Source organism: Lampetra fluviatilis, chromosome 12 (assembly GCF_964198595.1).
Source record: "Lampetra fluviatilis chromosome 12, kcLamFluv1.1, whole genome shotgun sequence".
NCBI classification, from domain to species: domain Eukaryota; kingdom Metazoa; phylum Chordata; class Hyperoartia; order Petromyzontiformes; family Petromyzontidae; genus Lampetra; species Lampetra fluviatilis.
This window is the reverse complement of record NC_136286.1, coordinates 13742373-13761376: the sequence shown is the minus strand read 5'-3', so window position 1 is coordinate 13761376 and position 19004 is coordinate 13742373. Positions and strand designations below refer to the sequence as shown.

The window sequence follows — 19004 nt, the reverse complement described above, 5'->3', positions numbered from 1 at the left end:
CTGCTGGTGGTGGTGGTGCTGGAGTTGTTGTTGTTGGTGGTGGTGGTGACACGAGGAGTTTGACCCCGCCACGCCGTACGGAGGCGGGGGCACAGAAGGCGGTGGGCTCCCTCCCTGCGCCTCGGCTGCGTTGGCACCGCCGTGCAGGAGCCAGGAGGCAGCGGGGGCGGACGAAGTCGTCGACGAGGTGGTGGCAGCCGCTGCTGCTGCTGCTGCCGGGGTGAGCGGCGGAGAATCCCAGCCGGGGACTTGAGAAGCTCCCGCCGCCTGCGCAGTAGGCGCCAGTGACGGATAGGAGGCGAACGCGTTGTAGTACACGGCCATACCTGCCGGGCAGGTGCGCGTGCGCGCACGTGCGCGCGCGTGCGAGTGAGAGTAGGGAGGGGGAGTCGGCACGCGCGTGTGTGGGTGCGCGCGCGCGCGTGAGCCGCGCCCGGGTGCGGAGAGGAGGGTGGGGAGAGAGAGAGGAGAGAGATGCCCCCGTGGCACGCGCCCGGCGTGCGACAAATCACTCAGACTGCAGGCCAGGCGTCAGGGGCGGCGCAATAAATAGCTAGGGCCATCAACCCCCCTCCATCCCCTTCACCTGTCCGCCCGCCCACAAACAACTTTTGCCCCAACCCCCATCATCATTCTCCACCGCCGTCCCCCGAGGCACTCACGTGTGACCTGGACACTCGCTTGGTTCTGGGGCAACTGGTGGTGTGCGGCTGGGTTGGTTGAGCCACTCTCCTCCTCCTCCTCATCCGCCTGTGTCTGCTGAATGGGGTGAGGGCAGAGGAAACCACCGTGCCCCAGACCTGTACGATTACTTTCTACCTGGTTGATCCGTCAGAACAGAGGCTGGGTAGCACTTGAGGTGGGAGAGCATTAGTGGAACCAGTTTATGTATACGGCCAATAATATTAATATCACTCTTAAAAGCATAACTTGCATAGAGTATTTATTTTATTTAGCTTTTAGACATGTCGGCTAAAACAAAACTTTTTCTACCTTGTGTGGAAGCGACGGATGGAATGAATATCAGGTCCGAGTCCATAAATGAACCTGCGTGATTGAACACATAGGTGGATTCATGAGTCACGCACACACATGTGTTGAATTACAACGTACAAACGCACATCTGAGTACATCCGCCCATATAAATCCTCCTTCACTTCTATAATGCCCTGCTTAGCAGCACCAACACACCTTTCAACTACACACCTGCCCCTACGCCTACATTACACACCAACACCAACTCTATCCACCCAGCTATCTCCGACCTCCTCCCCCAACACCCCACTCCAACCCATCAACCCCCTCTCTCTCTTTGATTATCTCCACAAGAGCGAGAAAAAAAACATAAATTAAAGTGTCACTTTTCACTTCCAGCAGGCGAAATTGTTTTATGTATCTTTTCTACCTAAATCCAGTTCAGAGTAGCCGGGTTAGGTTATGATGAAGAATGTACAGATGTGTAAACCCAAAGGAATGTCCCACTGGCTGGTCTCAATGGCAGCTCTGGCAAGTCAACGAACAGCTCTTTAGACTATCAAGGACATTTACTTAACAATGTTACAATTCCACTGAGTCGCTGTAGTAACAAATGAAAACCGGTAAATTAGTATAGTATGGATAATTTCTCATTACAGATTTAGTGCAAGCAATAATCAGTAGTTATGCATTTTCCTTTCACTCTTGTGAATGGCTCGCTGGTCCTTAATATTACACTCTATAGCTGAGTTGAAGGGTGCTTTGGGATTTCCACCGCAACATCACGAGGCATCTTAGGGAAGTGAACCGTCTACTATGTATAAAGTGGCTCAGTTTAACACGTAGGCTTTTGGGTTAGATCGCGTCAATATAAATGTGTCGTTAAACCCGCCACCACCCGACATAGCCAATTAATAAGGTTTGTCACGTAAACAGAACATGCCAATTGGTTACTAGTACAGCCAGGGCCCGATTAAGGCACGACGGGGCTTTATGGGCTGCAGCCCAGGGGCCTCCGACAGCTGGAGGGACTCCAGAGATGAAGTGAAAAGTTACTTCATTTGTGAATGCTGAATTCTATTTGTTGTTAGCCTTGTAAAAATAAGATGTATTTTTATGTATCTTTGTTTTCCTTTTGAAAATATTACTGGGGGCCTCACAGTACCTGCAGCACACGGGCCTACAAAATCAGAGTACAGCACACCGGTGTGTTGGAGAGTACACCCACGCCATTTACAAGTCGAGTACGACGTTTTGCCAGTAATTACAACTAGCATCATCATGCGACAGCCAGATTTGTGGAGAAATCATCCTGTTTCCGTCTTAAATAGAGGGATAAATGTGATATCGTCACATTTGCACACCGGTGTGCTGTACTAGTAACGAATTGGCATGTTTTGTTTACGTGACATATCTTATTAATTGGTTGTGTCGGGTGGTGGCGGGTTTAAAGTGGCTCAGTCAGACAGGATAGTGGCGACAAATATTAAGCCTTTAGATATAGGGCGAAATTTAAGCTGAAAGCTGTTGATACTTTTTGGTTCTTTCGGTAAAGTAATGTAGGTAGAAAAATTACTCAAAGAGAATGTGCCCTGGAGCAATCGGCAGTCCACACATCTTCACTTTTTTCTAACTACGTGACTTTACCGAAAGAACAAAAGAGTATGGATTCCTGCAGTCACGAAAGCTTCAAATCCAGATCGAAAGCTGTTGGATAAATAACCCACCAAATTGTGCCTCATTATAACCTAAACACAAAGAATTACTCAAAGAGAATAATGTGCTCTGAGCAATCGGCAGTCCACACATCTTCACTTTGAAGGGCGAGTTTAAAATCCAAGATTGACTCAAGAAAATTGCACCCAGGGGGGACTGATAACCTTGGTGTTCAAGTTAGCATTATTGCTACAAACTATTTGGCAGAGTTCCCCCTCCACGTGTTCCTGCGGGGCACATGTGTTTAAAGAGACACCTGTGTGACACACCTATACAATGGCAAGCACGTGCTCCCAGGGCAAGGTGCGGCGCATGGCGGCTCAGAGACGCCACCTGCAGACCCCAGGTCACAATGGGGGCCCAAGCTTTGTGATGCAGACTCCGGAGAATCAGGGCGGCCCCCCCACCTGCACTCTGGAGGCAAGAGTGCAAAGCAGGGTCAAGCCATATTCTATTTCACGGGCTGTCACCTGATTATACTGTGAAATGATGAATGCCTTCATTCACTAATGTATTAATTCACTCACTTTTAAAGCAATTTAAACGTTGTCACCTGTTAATGCACCATTATATTGTTCATATTCGTTTATCAATCCAAGTATTCGGTCATATATTCATTTACCAGCACTGTCACTCACGTTAATATCTTTACCCAATCACGCGTCTATTCATTTTACAAAAGTACGTGCAGTCTTGGTCGATAGTCGGTACTGTACACATTGTATAGAAATGAGCTTTGGTTCACCATAAAAATTGACATTTAGGTTAATTCGCCTTTGAGCCTCCTGGAATGTTTCCAGAATAATTACAACAGCAAACTCTGAACTGGGTTTGACTCTCCGAGTTGCACTGACATAATTTACATTTCTATACTGTAGCAATAATAGTTAGTCGTAAAGTATAGTGTGTATATATATTTTAGTCTACTGTATCAATACTCTTCTTGGTTCTTTCGGTAAAGTCACGTAGAAGGGAAGTAATAAAATAATAAAAATAAAACATAATAAAATGAAATAATTCTCACGACGTTTCGGCTACAACGCAAGCAGCCGTCTTCAGGTGAAGAATGAGACACTACCAAGCTAGGAGCTTAAATATAAACTGGGTTGGAGGTGGAAGAGCGCCTTAACAAAAAAGACTGTGCATATGAAGAGGAATTTACGCATTTTCCATGAATATGCTAAATTCCTCTTCATATGCACAGTCTTTTTTGTTAAGGCGCTCTTCCACCTCCAACCCAGTTTATATTTAAGCTCCTAGCTTGGTAGTGTCTCATTCTTCACCTGAAGACGGCTGCTTGCGTTGTAGCCGAAACGTCGTGAGAATTATTTCATTTTATTATGTTTTATTTTTATTATTTTATTACTTCCCTTCTACGTGACTTTACCGAAAGAACCAAGAAGATGAATCCCTGCAGTCACGAAAGCTTTAAATCGAAATGTATCAATACTATTGTGGTGGTCTTGCAGTCGTTATAATAGGAGAGTGAAACTTTATTGTGTAGTACTAGAGAGGTGGGGACCCTCGTTCAATGACGGCTACTGGTATATTATATGTCATACTTCATACTACATTATATACATACAAAACAGTTTTGCTGTTTGGAGGGAGGGACGGTTACGTTCAAAGGACGTGTGGGCTGCCCGTGCACTTTGAGAATAGAAATGTTGACAAATCTGAATGAAATGACCCTCCAATATGAGTTCACTGCAGTAAGACCTCTACAATGGGTATGCATTCCTGGTAAACGCGACGTTAGGCGAAACAGCATAAATCGAAACAGATTTTACAATTTACTTGATTATATAAATTTAGTATACGTTCCCGGGGGTATTTTTTATGGTAAAAATTTGCAGAAAAAGTTATAAATAAGTACCAAAATGATACGTAAAGGTATACCATTTAACAATTTTAAATCTACACAACCCTATGATATATCATTTAAGATCCGCGATAATCGTATCGTCAGTTTTTCGAAATATCGTTATCGTGATCATCTTTGCTGATTGGATGTTTTACTTCAATCCGTGTTATAAAACACTGTAATCACTAAAGATTAGAATGATAATTAAGGTTCTAGATAAAATCTACCCTGTATAATCCATAGATTTAGTTATTTGTTAAACTTCATGGGAATTATGTGACGTCGGCGACTTTAATTACATACCAGTCAACCCCTTATCAGTGCCCTACTTTATTACAGACCAAGTCAGACCTTACTGGTCACCCCGTGGTCCTTATAAATCTCAACGTTCGTCCTACAAAGTCCCATCACAAGGGAAAAACACAAACACAGAGACAAAGAAAATGTTGATTTAAAGCTTTCGTGACTGCAGGGATTCATATTCTTGGTTCTTTCGGTAAAGTCACGTAGAAGGAAAATAATAAAATAATAAAAATATTGTTTTATATTTGAATATAAAGAATATGTTGCCCTATTGAAACGGCTGTACGCCGCATGGACCTGAAAACTCAATTTCCCTGCACAGGAATACGGGCTAAACCGTACGGGTTGACAGCTATGTAATTATAAGCGACGTTTCGGGCAATGACCCTTCTTCAGAGCACATGACGGTCCGTTGCTCGAAATGCCGACGATTATATTCTGTATGATCGGACATCTGTGAAAAAAAGCTGATCGGTTTCCTCCAGTACAAATACATATTCTGATGATTGTGTATTTTATCTTATTGACGAATGCGTTGATGTTTTTTTTTTACACATACTGAAAATAACAGCCTTATATTGAGTGACCTATCGTTGAACGTCAATAACATCAATGGGTTCATGTAGTGAGTTAAAGAGATATCGCGATAATCGTCACGTAGTAGCATTTAATATCGTGTCGCGAGAACAACATCGCGATATCGCGATAATCGTCACGCTGTAACATTTAATATCGTGTCGCGAGAACAACATCGCGATAATCGTCACGTGGTAGCATTTAATATCGTGTCGCGAGAACAACATCGCGATATCGCGATAATCGTCACGTTGCAGCATTTAATATCGCGCACGTGACGGAGCCACGATCACGTGGTGCCCCTCTCACCCAATGGCCGCGCCGCATGGCGCGCGGCTAAACCCCGCCCAACTTAATCCGTTGCGATTTCAAATTTGCTACGCCCTGATTGGCTTGGCGTGCAGCGCGCTGCTCTCCCATTGGCTGGCAAGCTGCAAGGGCGGAGTTTTGGTTTAAATGTCCCCTCGTTGTTCAAGTTGGTGGCAGCTGCAGCAGCAGTAGCCCGGTGCTGAGGCTCAATGCCGGTGTGTGTGTCTGTCTGTTAGTCACCCTGTGTGTCTGCTAGTCACCCTGTCTGTCTGTCTGTTAGTCACCCTGTCTGTCTGTCTGCTAGTCACCATGTCTGTCTGTCTGCTAGTCACCCTGTGTGTCTGATAGTCACCCTGTCTGCTAGTCACCCTGTCTGTCTGTCTGCTAGTCACCCTGTGTGTCTGATAGTCACCCTGTCTGTCTGTCTGTTAGTCACCCTGTCTGTCTGCTAGTCACCCTGTCTGTCTGTCTGCTAGTCACCCTGTGTGTCTGCTAGTCACCCTGTCTGTCTGTTAGTCACCCTGTCTGTCTGTCTGCTAGTCACCATGTCTGTCTGTCTGCTAGTCACCCTGTGTGTCTGATAGTCACCCTGTCTGCTAGTCACCCTGTCTGTCTGTTAGTCACCCTGTGTGTCTGATAGTCACCCTGTCTGCCTGTCTGCTAGTCACCGTGTCTGCTAGTCACCATGTCTGTGTGTCTGCTAGTCACCCTGTGTGTCTGATAGTCACCCTGTGTGTTTGCTAGTCACCCTGTGTGTCTGATAGTCACCCTGTGTGTCTGATAGTCACCCTGTCTATCTGTTAGTCACCCTGTCTGTCTGATAGTCACCCTGTGTGTCTGATAGTCACCCTGTGTGTCTGTCTGTCTGTTAGTCACCCTGTCTGCTAGTCACCATGTCTATCTGCTAGTCACCCTGTCTGCCTGTCTGCTAGTCACCCTGTCTGCTAGTCACCATGTCTATCTGCTAGTCACCCTGTCTGCCTGTCTGCTAGTCACCCTGTCTGTGTGTCTGCTCGTCACTATGTCTGACTGATAGTTACCCTCTTTGTCTGATATTCGTCGAGCCTGCCTGTTTCCCAACCACTCTGATACCCAGTGATTGCTGCCTGCCTCGCATCCAATCATCCAGCCAGCCGGTCTCTCCGCCTGCATGACACACGACCTGTCAGCCACCAGTCGCTGCGCTACCTCCCACGTGGCTTCTGCTGTCGCAGCTGAGAGAGGTGCATGCAGAGGGGGGGGGGGGGGGAGCCGGCTCTCGCTGTGAAGAGGAGAGGTGAGTCCCATCACTAGATTAGGCACTGCGTATACCGCACACAATGCTGTGGAGTACGTACAATACACGGCATACCCAACATACACACGTGTGTACACGTAACGTACATGATTGCGCTGAGAGTAATAGTATAAACGTGCATCGTGATGTTGTGACCGTACCGTGCATATTCGTTTGGCGTGGGCGCCCACGTTGCACCTGCAAAGTGCAGAGGTGGTACAAAGTCATTGTTATGCAAGTCCAAGTCGAGTCGCAAGTCATCAAATTCATGACTCGAGTCTGACTCGAGTCCAAGTCACATGACTCGAGTCCACATCTCATAGGTGGGACAAAGTCATTGTTATGCAAGTCCAAGTCGAGTCGCAAGTCATCAAATTCATGACTCGAGTCTGACTCGAGTCCAAGTCACATGACTCGAGTCCACACCTCTGGCAAAGTGTGAAATGCAATTGCGTGGTGATCATCATCATCCCCAACTCTAGCGCTCCTGCGATGTACAATCCACCTCGCTCCTCGCCCACGAGATGAGTTCAGTGCTCCATCTCCTCGTTATACAACAATCAACAATCTCATTGAAGTGTCACATGCATCCATTGGCTTGCCGGCCCCGTTATCATTCTGGACCGTCGTACACCCATCCCATCTAGTGGCAACGACGTGCACAGGAGTCTGTAACCCCAAGCATGCACGTCCACGATTCCTTGGCCGGGTTTTAGGGTTTTCAGTGACATGAATCAATGGCCCTGCGTCTGATCCATACGGCATTGCAAGTAATTTACCGTGATTAAAATATCTGCTTCTTTTAAGTACATTGGTATGCTACTTGTCATTTTCTAGTTTTGCAAAAGAACCCCAACCTGCTCTCGTCCGCCTATTTTTTTACATAATTTCCATCCCTGTCTGCCTTCAATAACTGACCTAGGTACTTCATGTACATATTCTTATTTACTTTACAATCATGCCCCTCTGACATATATTTTAAACTGATTTACGAGCTCTCTGTACGTGACCGTTGTTTTTGCTCAATTATCATGAGCCCATCTATGCAGTCGTCTTTATTATGTTTTTATTCCACAGAGTTTACATGTAGTTAAATTCCATCTGTTGTGATGACCATCATACGCAAATCTAAGACTGAGCATATTTTCTCCATTCATTGTCATATGCCTTTTTTGGAAATGTCACTTTGAATAACCCATGGCAGACGCATGGCTCCGAGTCTAACTCCTTTTGAATCCTGTATATGATTGTTCTTTCTTTATGCAATAGCTGTGCAGCCATTCAATTTTTGTAAATAATTGTTTTTATTTATTGCTAAGGTGTATTATTTAGGCCTGGTTTGTGTGAGAGCTCGTGGATTTCGTGGGGGTGGGAGGGGCTTTATCCAGCAGTGGATATATCATGTCTGATGAGTTATGTCCTGTGTGTATTAATGATATATCTTACACAATTCATACGTACAAAGTGTACTCTTACTGCCAGTGTATGTTCCTTATGTGACGTATTGCAACGCGCGAATTGCAGGTGCAGAGTTGAAAGCTATTTGACACGAGCAAGTGCCGCTTCAACTGCTATGCACCCCACCCTCCTTGCGCCATCTCCCCTGCCCAGGTCCTTCAAGGAGGCATGGATGAGCCCGACGCTCAGATCTGCTGCTCCTTGGTCATCGAACAGCTTGACAAGTCCGGCCAGTCGGTCCGACGCAAGGCAGTGCGCGACGCGACCCTTATGCTGGGGAGGAGTGAAGTGCGGGAGCTGCAGCTGCAGGTGATATGGGTTGTGGTACTGAGGTTGCCAGAGCCACGTGGGGGGGGGGGGGGTGTGCTCCGTGAATACGGCATAATCTGGTTACCCTTCTTCCTGAAGCGTTTTGAACTCTTGACAGGTGCACGTGTATACGTCGCACATTCGTATGAGATGGTGTGCTCTTGACAAAAATGTCAGGTAGCCCAGCAGTATTTTTTTTTAACAAGCCAGATTGCTATTGAAGCCCAAAAGGTTGAAATCAATTCAGAATTTGCTTCCTTCAACAATTTTCGCCAGATAATATTGATCTGGAAAGCCAATAGGCCGATGTATCACTTTTTTATGTGGAGGCACGGTGATCTTTTGCTTTCACTTCGTTGAGTATAGCTTGACTGGAGATGGCGTTGTAGACAGGACACCCACTGTATTGTGTGTGGGATTGTTCTTCACTTATTTTCAGAGGGGGGCCACTTTCGCTGATAATACATCATCAGTGTGAGCGCCGCCACGCATTTCAAACCATTGTGTTTGACAGCGCGATGGGGTGTTTTCACATTTGAGTATTGTTGGGGGCTGCACCTCAGGGGCCGCACTAAAGGCCACCATAGGCCACCAGTGGCCACGTGAGCCTTGCAATCAAGGACTCTGGTGTGTGGGCACACAGGTGCTGTGCCCTGGTCGGAGCGCGGAGCGGTTCTGGCTGCGTGACGCTGTGGTGCACTCACGCTTCGTGCGCGAAGGCAAGGGCGGCCTGCGGCTGCCCCATCACAGCACGCAGCTGCTTCTCTCAAACTGCCCTCCCGACCGCCTCAAGGCGTTCCTGCGCACGATTGCCGGCAAGACCATGGCGGAGAGGTACGCACATATCCAGCACTCCGAGGCAGTTCCGTGATGTGGGATCTAAGTTGCTTAAAGCTCTCTGCTGTCAGGCAGCAGGGTTGGCAGGACTCTCAGGGGATATCGGAGTCGTAGTGCCTGGGAGAGGTTGTACGGGGTAATTGGTTCCACTAGATAAGCAACATGTGCACCCCACTATTAATGGTACTCACGAACAATAAATAAGTGAATGAATACACCTTCACCTGATTAGAACCTGTTGGTATGAACTGCACATAGAAAAATGCATATTAAATAAACGATAATCTTAGAATATCTATTTTTTTTCTAAATTAGAATTAGAATGGCATCTGCATGTGCCCAATGAGATGAAACAAAACTACGTTAAATTATTGCTCTATTTTACAAACAAAATGTACGTTTCAAAAGTGAACTATATTTTTCGTGTGTATTTAAAATGTATAATTTTTACCATTGCATTCATCTTTTTTTTACCATTGCATTTTTTCATTGCATTCATTTTATTAAAATATCTTCATAAATAAAATGAAAGCATTCACGCAATGCCTGAACTCTCCTTTCCGCCACTAACTCTACGGACTCCTGTGACCTCCTTCATCCACCCAGTGGAGTGTCCAGCGTTGGCACCGACCGCAAGCGACTCCTGTCAGAAGCACCCCGCTCCTTCGTCACCGTAAGCCCCCTGTCGGCACGCGACCTGCAGGCAGCCCGTGAGAAGGCACGGCTCGCACAAACGGGCGGCGGCGGCAGCTCGGGGGGCGGCGGCGGAGGAGTAGGAGGAGCCCCGCTTGGGGCGAGGCAGCCCCTGGCCGCCCGTCCGGACGGGAACGTTGGGCGAGGAGTTGCCGGGACGGCGAGCAAGAGAGCACGCAGCCCCCACGGGCACGTCGAGTCGGTAAGGAGAAGGAGAGGAATTGTTACAATTGTTTTTTTTTTATTAATCGACAACGTTAGCTGTGGTGTACAAGCGCACGTGAACAAAAAGCTTCCATCCCCTTTCGTCTTATTGTCGTGTTCTTCACGGAGGCACACACTTGACTTGGAGACAAAACGTTTATTACAAGCCCCAACAGGGCTAACTACATAAACGTACACACGCTAACTAGACCCAAACAGGGTAATTACATAACCGGGTCAGTCGGTAACATCCTGACTGACCCACGATGCCGAGCGGAGACCGAAGATCGGAGAGACTTAGCGCCGAAGGTTGATTCCAGAGAACAGCCCGGATCGGGGCTCGGCACTCGGCCTTTATGGGCCGTGACGTGGCCAGGCACCGCCCTTGGCCATGCCCCTTTCTGGATCCTTCCTGAAGACTCCGGCCCCTACATCACGTGTCCCTTTCCAATCCTTTTGGCCCCCCTTGCCACCTCTTCTGGTCACGTGCCCTCTCGGGGTCACCCAGACTGTCATGTCCTCACTCGACCTCTCTCTCGCTGTCACCAGGACTAAGCCCCCTAGGGCCCCCTTCCATGGCATACCCACTCTGGTGCCCGAGAGAGGCCCAAGACACACAGCTCCACTCCTGTGACAGTAGCCCGGTGCTAACGCCATAGTGACTCCATTTACATCACTACATTATAGCAGAACTGATCATGAAAGACTTTACCCTTTCCGGAAATAATACAGGAGTGTGTTACGATGTTCAAACACTAAATAGATACCCATTGCAACGACATTCAGTCTGCATTAACCACACGAGCTTGTGGTAAAACATTCACACAACATGCATTGAAACTGACAATCCTTCTTTATGGCCTTGTCTCAATATGTTAGACCAGAGAATACCAAAAGGCAAACAGTACAAAGAGATATGAAACAGAAATATATATTGTAATGAGGTAATATTTCAAATCATGACCATTCTTCAGACCAGAGAGCACAGAGCATGAGTTATTCAATAATTATAGCTGCAATTTACAGTGTAGTGCCTTGCAAATAGAGGGGGGAAAACATGACTTACAGTTTTCAATTGATTTATAAATAGTTGATATAGTGATTATAATAACCAATTAAAATAAAATTCAGGAATTAGTGAATTGACCACTGAGGAATGGTGGTCCGAGTCAACGTCCAACTATGGCTTGAACTTCGAACCTTCTGATTGATAGCTGAGCACAGCATTGCCTCGTGGATACGTATGAAGTTACCCATAACTAAATCGATAAAAATTAACAGCTCTCAATACATAAATGCATCATTCCTAGGTCCCTATGATGGGATGTGTAAAAGAACATTATCACTGTTACATTAGTTCATCGCATACGTGGTTACAGTGGGTCAAGCACAGAGTCATAGGCTTTAAAATAAATTTGGGAGATAGCGCATTTTCTTTGACCTTGGGTGTGAACAATGTACGGGTGTAATACTGGTGGTGTCCAGAGCTAAGGTTGGATAAATGGCAAGCTCGCAGAAAATGCAGGTGTGTAAAAATGAATGTCAAGATTTCTCACGGGAGTGACCATTATCGGTGTGCACCTTGTGTGATGTAACGATGTCTTGTTTTTATTTTATTTCCAGACCCCCAAGAAACCTCTGAGAGACTGCAGCATCGCGGGAGCGTCAGATAACCTGCCAGACCTGCTGAGGGTGGCACGCGTAGGACGTGGTGGTTCGGTGAGCCTCTCGCAAGAGCAGAGGGCCGTGCTGGAAGCAGTCCTGGCCAGGAAGAACATCTTCTTCACAGGGAGCGCCGGTAACAACGCGGCACTAATACTGCACGTATACACAAAGATATGAAGTGTGGAAAGTGCATCGTGTCTCTTGCACTGCAGTGTGTGGTTGGTCTTCATTGTGTGGCACGATCCAACACCATTCCACACCAAGGAATGCCACACTGTTTCACAATGCCAAGCCACTGGGTGCTGCATGTATGTATGTTGAAATTCGAAAACATCGTACGTAGCCAACCGTGTTAATCGGAGGTGCTGATCGTGCATCATGCAATGCACTTTTTGCCAGGCCATAGCAAACAAAATTTTACGTTGTGACATTTTCAGTGTTATTTTTCATGTAAGTACAATTACTTATAAGAGCTATATATTAATCCTAAGAATTCAGCTATACCTGATTAAGTGACACATTTAATACTTCTATTTTTCCCATATAATTATTGGTGGTGAAACCAGGCATTCGCGAGACTTGAGAACCTGGTTTGGTCATGTGAGGCTGCCCCAGTTTTAAACCCAGCAATGCATGTGCATTACTCTTGATACCTATTGATAGCATGAGGCACAGAAGACTGCTGGAGCATGAAGGTGGAGGACAAGCTACTTAGATGGGCATTGGAGTGGTTGGATACCAAGGATTGCAGCGAGGCAATGGTGTCTACAATGTAGGAACAAAGGGGAAGGAGCGATCTTGAGCCTTCCACAGGTTGTGCGAGTCGTGTGTCTAATCGCGTGTCTATGTGCATGTGTCAGGCACTGGAAAGTCGTTTCTACTGCGTCGGATCATGGGGACCCTGCCGCCTCTCAGTACCATCGCCACCGCGAGCACCGGTGTGGCTGCCTGTCACATCGGAGGCATGACATTGCACGCCTTTGCCGGTGAGAGCCATTGACCGTGTGAGTGCATATTATCATAGACGACACGATCCTACGATGGAATAATCCACCAAGCAACTGCACACGAACTGATTTCAGCACGCCATCTCATCTCTTTTTTTCCCTACTGGCTGTGAGCCATAATCGAGTCATAACGAGCCAGAACCGGTAGTTTCACATCAGATAAAGTGTCCTCGCGAGACATCTCAATCTGGCTCGGGGCCAAGCAGAGCCAGGGGCGGGGCTAATTACGCATTCATTGTGACACAAGTCAGTCCACTATCAGGACAGGGTCATCTACTCGTGTCACGACTAATTGCGTGTGATGATGTCAGCGGCTCGGCTTCTGCAGTTGGAAAAACAACCTGGCACCTCCGGAGCTGTGCCAGGCAGGCGGTTCTCGGTTGTACCGTGGAAATGAGGTATCTGTCTGCCTAGGCATGGGCTCGGGAGTGGGGCCACTGGAGCAGTGCGTGACCATGGCCAGGCGACCGGGCGTGCTGCAGCGCTGGCGATCGTGCCACACCCTCATCATCGACGAGGTGTCCATGGTGTCCGCGGACTTCTTCGACAAGATGGAGGCGGTGGCGCGGTAGGGCGTGCGCGCGCGACTCGAGTGGGACACGCTTACGTGAGGCGCACGCGCGGGCAGCCGCCAGTGTGCGAAGGGGTGAACTACGAAGGGGCAGCTGAGCGTGTGCGTGTTTGCATGGGGAGCAGTGGTGTTGTGCACTCGGTGACCCGAGTTCGATTCCTTGGTCGTGGATAACGTCAGTGGCGAGTGTTATCTGAACCGATTCTGGGCCACCCTGAAGCTGATCCAACCTTAAACGAGTTAATGCTTCCCCAGTGCTGATGTTCGCACACCGGAATCGGATGGGCACGGTGCAGTCCACACTATTTTTGCGTGAATAGGTGCTTGCTTAACTGCACTTGGACAGTCTATGTGACTATTCAGGTGTTATCTATTGCTGTGCTATACATGCAGATTATATGCATGGCGAATGCATTGTGTAAATGATGTATACATAGTCCACGTTGTGTGTAGTGTTTATATGGTGTGTAATGTGTACATGATGTATAATACATGGTGGTGGGCAATGTTTGTGGTGTACATGGTTTATGTATGGTGTTTAAATGGTGTCTGTGTGTGGTGTATACATGGTTTGATGTGTACATGGTGTGTGATGTGTGCACTGTGTATATATACATGGTATGTGATGGAAGCATGGTGTGATATGCGTGTGTAACAAGCTGCAGGTGTGGTGTGTAATGCTCTCTGCATGACACACGGTGTGTGGTGTGTGTGACGGCGGTGTCAGGGCGGTGCGAGGTCGTGACGAGCCGTTTGGAGGGATACAGCTGGTGCTGAGCGGAGACTTTCTGCAGTTGCCGCCTGTATCACGAGACCGCACTGTCAAGCGCACCTTCAGTTTCCAGGTGTGTGTACGCACGTACCAGTGTGCGCATGTACGTGTGCAAATACCTCTGTGTGTGTGTGGGAAGTGGTGGTGTAGTAGTTGGCACGCCAGTTCCCACACCTCCGATTAGCACAGTTGGTGACGTACGGTGCGAAAGAAGTTCAACATACATTATCGGTTTTATTCCTGACCTCATTCGCCAAGTGGCAGCCGGTAATTAAGTCACACAGGGGCCGTTCGCTGATACAATGCGATGCAATCCTACATGAAAGGACATTTCTCACTTTCTTGACATTGGTGGAATATTTTAAATATAAATTTAGAGCTGGCGGTTCCTGCAAGAATTGTATTCCATCATTAACATTTATTGAACAACTCCTGTAGTGAATGCAATACCAAACACTGTAGGTCCGTTCGTGCTTGCATACGTGCAGGCCAAAAGCTGGCGGCGGTGCGTGCATCTGGCGATGGAGCTGACCCAGGTGCGTCGTCAAAAGGACCAGGCTTTCATTCGGGTGCTGCAGATGGTGCGGACTGGCAGGTGGGGCTCGCACAGCGTGGCAAGCGCGGCACGCCACTCCACTGCTCACCGCACCGCTACACGCACCGCTACGCACCGCTACACGCACCGCTACATGCACGTGCAGCGCCTCGTACGCGCGTGTGGATCGTCCAGGTGCACGGACGAGGTCACGCGGTGCCTCGTTGCCACGAAAAACAACGCGATCGAGAAGGATGGGATCCTGGCGACGAGGTTGTGCACTCATCGCGACGATGTGCAGCTCATCAATACTTGTCAGCTGGCCAAGTTGCCCGGTACGATTGTGAATGCTTTTGCGAGGGTACGAGTTGGGGGGGCGGGGGGTTACGGAGCCGCGGTGCACTGATCCATGCACTGAGCCACAAACCCAATGGCCTAGGTTGGCTGGAGCGGTGGCGCAGTGGTTAGCACACTGCGTGACAAACCTGTCCAGCAGAGTTTAATTCCCAGCCAGATCGAACATCAGTGGATTATTTCTAAACTTGTCCTGGGTCTTTCCCCAAGGTCGACTCAGCCTTAAATGAGTACCTGGTGCAGTGTAAACATCAGCACTGGCGAGACAGACAAGATGGCCGGGTGTGATACTGGCCTCACCTACCATCTTGTCTGCCATGCCGGCCTTAATAGGTACTCGCTAGCAACACCTGCCCCATCAGTCTATCAAAGGCTACACGGGTGAGCTTTGTCTTTGTGTGGGATGGGGAGCAGCGGCACAGTAGTTGGAGCACTCTACCACAGACCCCTGGGTTTGTGTTCACTTTCATCAGTGGCGGAGGCTCAAATTCCTGATTGCGTCAGAGGTGACTGGCGGCGATTGTTGCCACGTGGTTCTGTTTGTCTCAGGTGAGACGCGCATGTTTGATGCACTGGACAGCGACCCCAGTCAGGCAAAAGCCCTGGATGCCATGTGTCCTGTCGAAGCCTCCCTGCAGCTGCGCAAGGGTGCACAGGTGAGGGCCTGCGTTGTAAAGAGACACTGAGGTTCACCGACACGGTGTGCTACTGTGGTTGCTCGTTTATGGTAGTGTGCGTGTCATTGTATATACAGTTGTGTGGATGTGACGTTGTGTTACGTTGCGTGAAGGTGGATACGCTTGTATGTCTGCGATTGGGTTGTTGTCGTGTGTGACAGTGTGCCGCGTTGACATCGCGAGGTCGTGTTTAGTTGTGTGCGTGTCCACGTGTGACACGAGTGCCACTGCACCCGCAGGTGATGCTGACAAAGAACCTGGACGTGCAGAGGGGTCTGGTGAACGGCGCACGTGGGGTTGTCACGGACTTCAGCACTGAGAAATGCGGTGCGCGCACCCATACAGTCGCATGCTCATGCATTCATGCGCATCCCGCACCTTCGATTAGCACAGCTGACTATGTAGGGCGTGAAAGAAGTTCAACATACATCTACATATCTAAATTAGTTCAAGCTTGCATTCACGTGACTTGTGTAGCCACCCCCACTCTGAATTCCTCGCCCCCTGGAAAAATAGCCGCTGCTCTGTGCATTGTTGAAGCCCTTCTGTAGCCTTTTCTTCCCCATCCTCCTCTCTCTTGTGACCCTTTATCCCGTTGTTCCATTCCTTTCCCACTTCTCTTCTCTCTTCCTTTCCTCTGCCCTATTATTTTTCCATACGTTATATCCTTGACTATACTCCCCTTCATGTGGTGTGCCACCAGTAAAAGGTTTTATCCGTATCCACCCATGCAGACATACACACTTACACTCACAGGTATGCAATGTCTGCATATGCAACGTGTTTGTCTTCATTTATCTGTGTGGTGTGTTTGTGCCAGTGCACTGTTGTGTATCTGTACGTGCGAGTTTGTGTACGTACGTGTATATGTGTGTGTGTACACTTTACCGGCCTTCATAGGTGCTCGCTAACAGCACTTGCCCCTACAGTCTGTTAAGGCTATATGGGGGATGTTTGTGTACACTTTAAGTGCACATAGCCTGGCACAAGCGCCGTGGTGACGACACCGCCACTTAGTGCCGAATGGCGGTTGTTGTGTGTGCGCCTGTTTGTATGTGGGGTGTTTTGTGTCGTGCAGGCCTGCCACTGGTGCGGTTCGCATGTGGCGTGGTGCAGGCGGTGCAAGCGGAGCGCTGGGTGGTGCGTGCCGGGGGAGGAAACGTGATCACCCGCAAGCAGCTGCCTCTGCGTCTGGCCTGGGCCATCTCTATTCACAAGAGCCAGGCGAGCAGACACGCACGGAGATACAGACACGGACATGCAGACACAGAGACAGATGCAGACATGCAGACAGACACACGCACAAACATGTACATGGAGACATGCAGAGAAACATGCAGATACAGTGACATGCAGACATGCACAAAGACAGAAACATGTTGAGATCTACGAAACGCACACAAAGACAAAGAGGCACTTATACATAAACACACCCATAAAACATGTCCATTTGCATCTCAGGAACAATGGTGTCCAAGAGAGAGTGGTGCTGGGCACACCTCCCACTTGTGCCGGCATTAGAATGTTCTCCGACAGCACTTTTCCCTGTTGTTTATGAGGTGTGGTGGATCTTGTCCTCAGGGCATGTCTCTGGACTGTGTGGAGGTGTGCCTGGGTCGCGTGTTCGAGTGCGGTCAGGCGTACGTGGCGCTGTCGCGCGCCCGCTCGCTCCAGGGCTTGAGGGTCGTGGACTTTGACCCCTGCGTGGTGCGGGCCGACCCGGACGTGCTGCGTTTCTACGCCGCGCTGCGGCGGGAGGCGCCACTCACGCAGGTGGGTATGTGCCCTGGGCACCCGGGTGCCTTTGTGGATAGGCACACAAGGCAATTAGCCAGAGTCGGAGGGTGCGCACATCTGGCAACTGACCAGACTTAGGGTGGAAAGATGTACGAGAACTTTGTTCTACGTCTCCACCTGTAGATACGACAAATAATGTAAGTGCAAACCAATATTATCCAGAATCGTATGTTTAAGCAAGCAAACTCTGGACCAGTCTTGACATTATGGGTCTTATCAGCAGACGCGGACTTGTTGAATTACTGTTATTTGCAAGATCACTCCACAGACTGAGGGAGGGATAGTCGCTCGGATTAAAAGGATGTGTGCTGCTAGTATAAGTGGATAAATGATATGCTTATAGTTTGAATTTGTGAGGCATCTGTTACATGAAGGTCATAAGGGTGTGCACATTATGGTAAAAAATATGGTAAAAACACAACCCGTACCAGCCACTGTGCATTGGAAGTGTTTAAATCACGCATACTCTGAAGCAACACGGGGCATTATGTTGTAACACATCAGCAACAAACACAATTCAACACTTACACGGATTTTTTTCTCAACCAAGTAATTAAAAACTCTTAGTAATATAAAGTCTGCCTCCCCCGCAGGGTTCCCTCAACAACTGGCTGCAGAGAGAAGATTCTGAGAACAGCTAACGGCGGCACGGTGCTGATGTGCTGGTGTGCCTTGGATTTACTGCGCACACTGGTCATACCCAGCATGTCCATTTGCCAACACTCCAGCAAAGCTCAGTGCTTCTGGCATAACTCAACTTGGCCTGGGTATAAGAATTGCAAACTTACGGGACTTGATGAATTGTTAAAATTCTGCAGCAAAAGCGAAGGCTTTTTTAATATATATATAATGCACTAAGTGTTTGAGATGCCGGTGCAGACAGGCAATTACTGTAATCAACTGTTACGCTTAATTACGAGTGATGCATTTCAGTTTTAACTCGAGGATGTGTTCTCTTGGAAGACTGTATTTTATACATATACCATTGGAATCTGCACGGATAGTGCTGTTGTCAGAGTACTTCACCATCAAACAGAAGAGTTGAAATCCCAGTCAAGGGTCAAATCAAGATTCATTTTTATATAAAATCAGCGTCTTCCTGCTAA

At 48.1% G+C, this 19004-nt stretch overlaps 1 protein-coding gene across 1 annotated transcript; it reads left to right on the top strand.

Moving 5' to 3' along the window:
• Nucleotides 1–66: 66 nt before the first annotated feature.
• PIF1 (PIF1 5'-to-3' DNA helicase) lies at nt 67–18686 on the top strand. The gene is made up of 16 exons (XM_078861243.1): nt 67–220; nt 6840–7019; nt 8631–8786; nt 9430–9620; nt 10230–10518; nt 12144–12318; nt 13046–13171; nt 13607–13760; nt 14491–14608; nt 15024–15130; nt 15266–15405; nt 15974–16080; nt 16341–16428; nt 17180–17325; nt 17683–17874; nt 18492–18686. Exons 3-16 carry the CDS (start codon nt 8646–8648, stop codon nt 18537–18539), a joined length of 2022 nt encoding a protein of 673 aa, XP_078717369.1. The 5' UTR covers nt 67–220; nt 6840–7019; nt 8631–8645; the 3' UTR covers nt 18540–18686.
• Nucleotides 18687–19004: the final 318 nt, after the last annotated feature.

Excerpts from the sequence above, each read along its gene's own strand:
- PIF1 (XM_078861243.1), top strand. The coding sequence starts at position 8,646 with ATGGATGAGCCCGACGCTCAGATCTGCTGCTCCTTGGTCATCGAACAG. Across the intron at positions 16,429-17,179 it reads CTTCAGCACTGAGAAATGCG|GCCTGCCACTGGTGCGGTTC; the intron begins GTGCGCGCACCC and ends TGTGTCGTGCAG. Across the intron at positions 17,875-18,491 it reads GGGAGGCGCCACTCACGCAG|GGTTCCCTCAACAACTGGCT; the intron begins GTGGGTATGTGC and ends CCTCCCCCGCAG.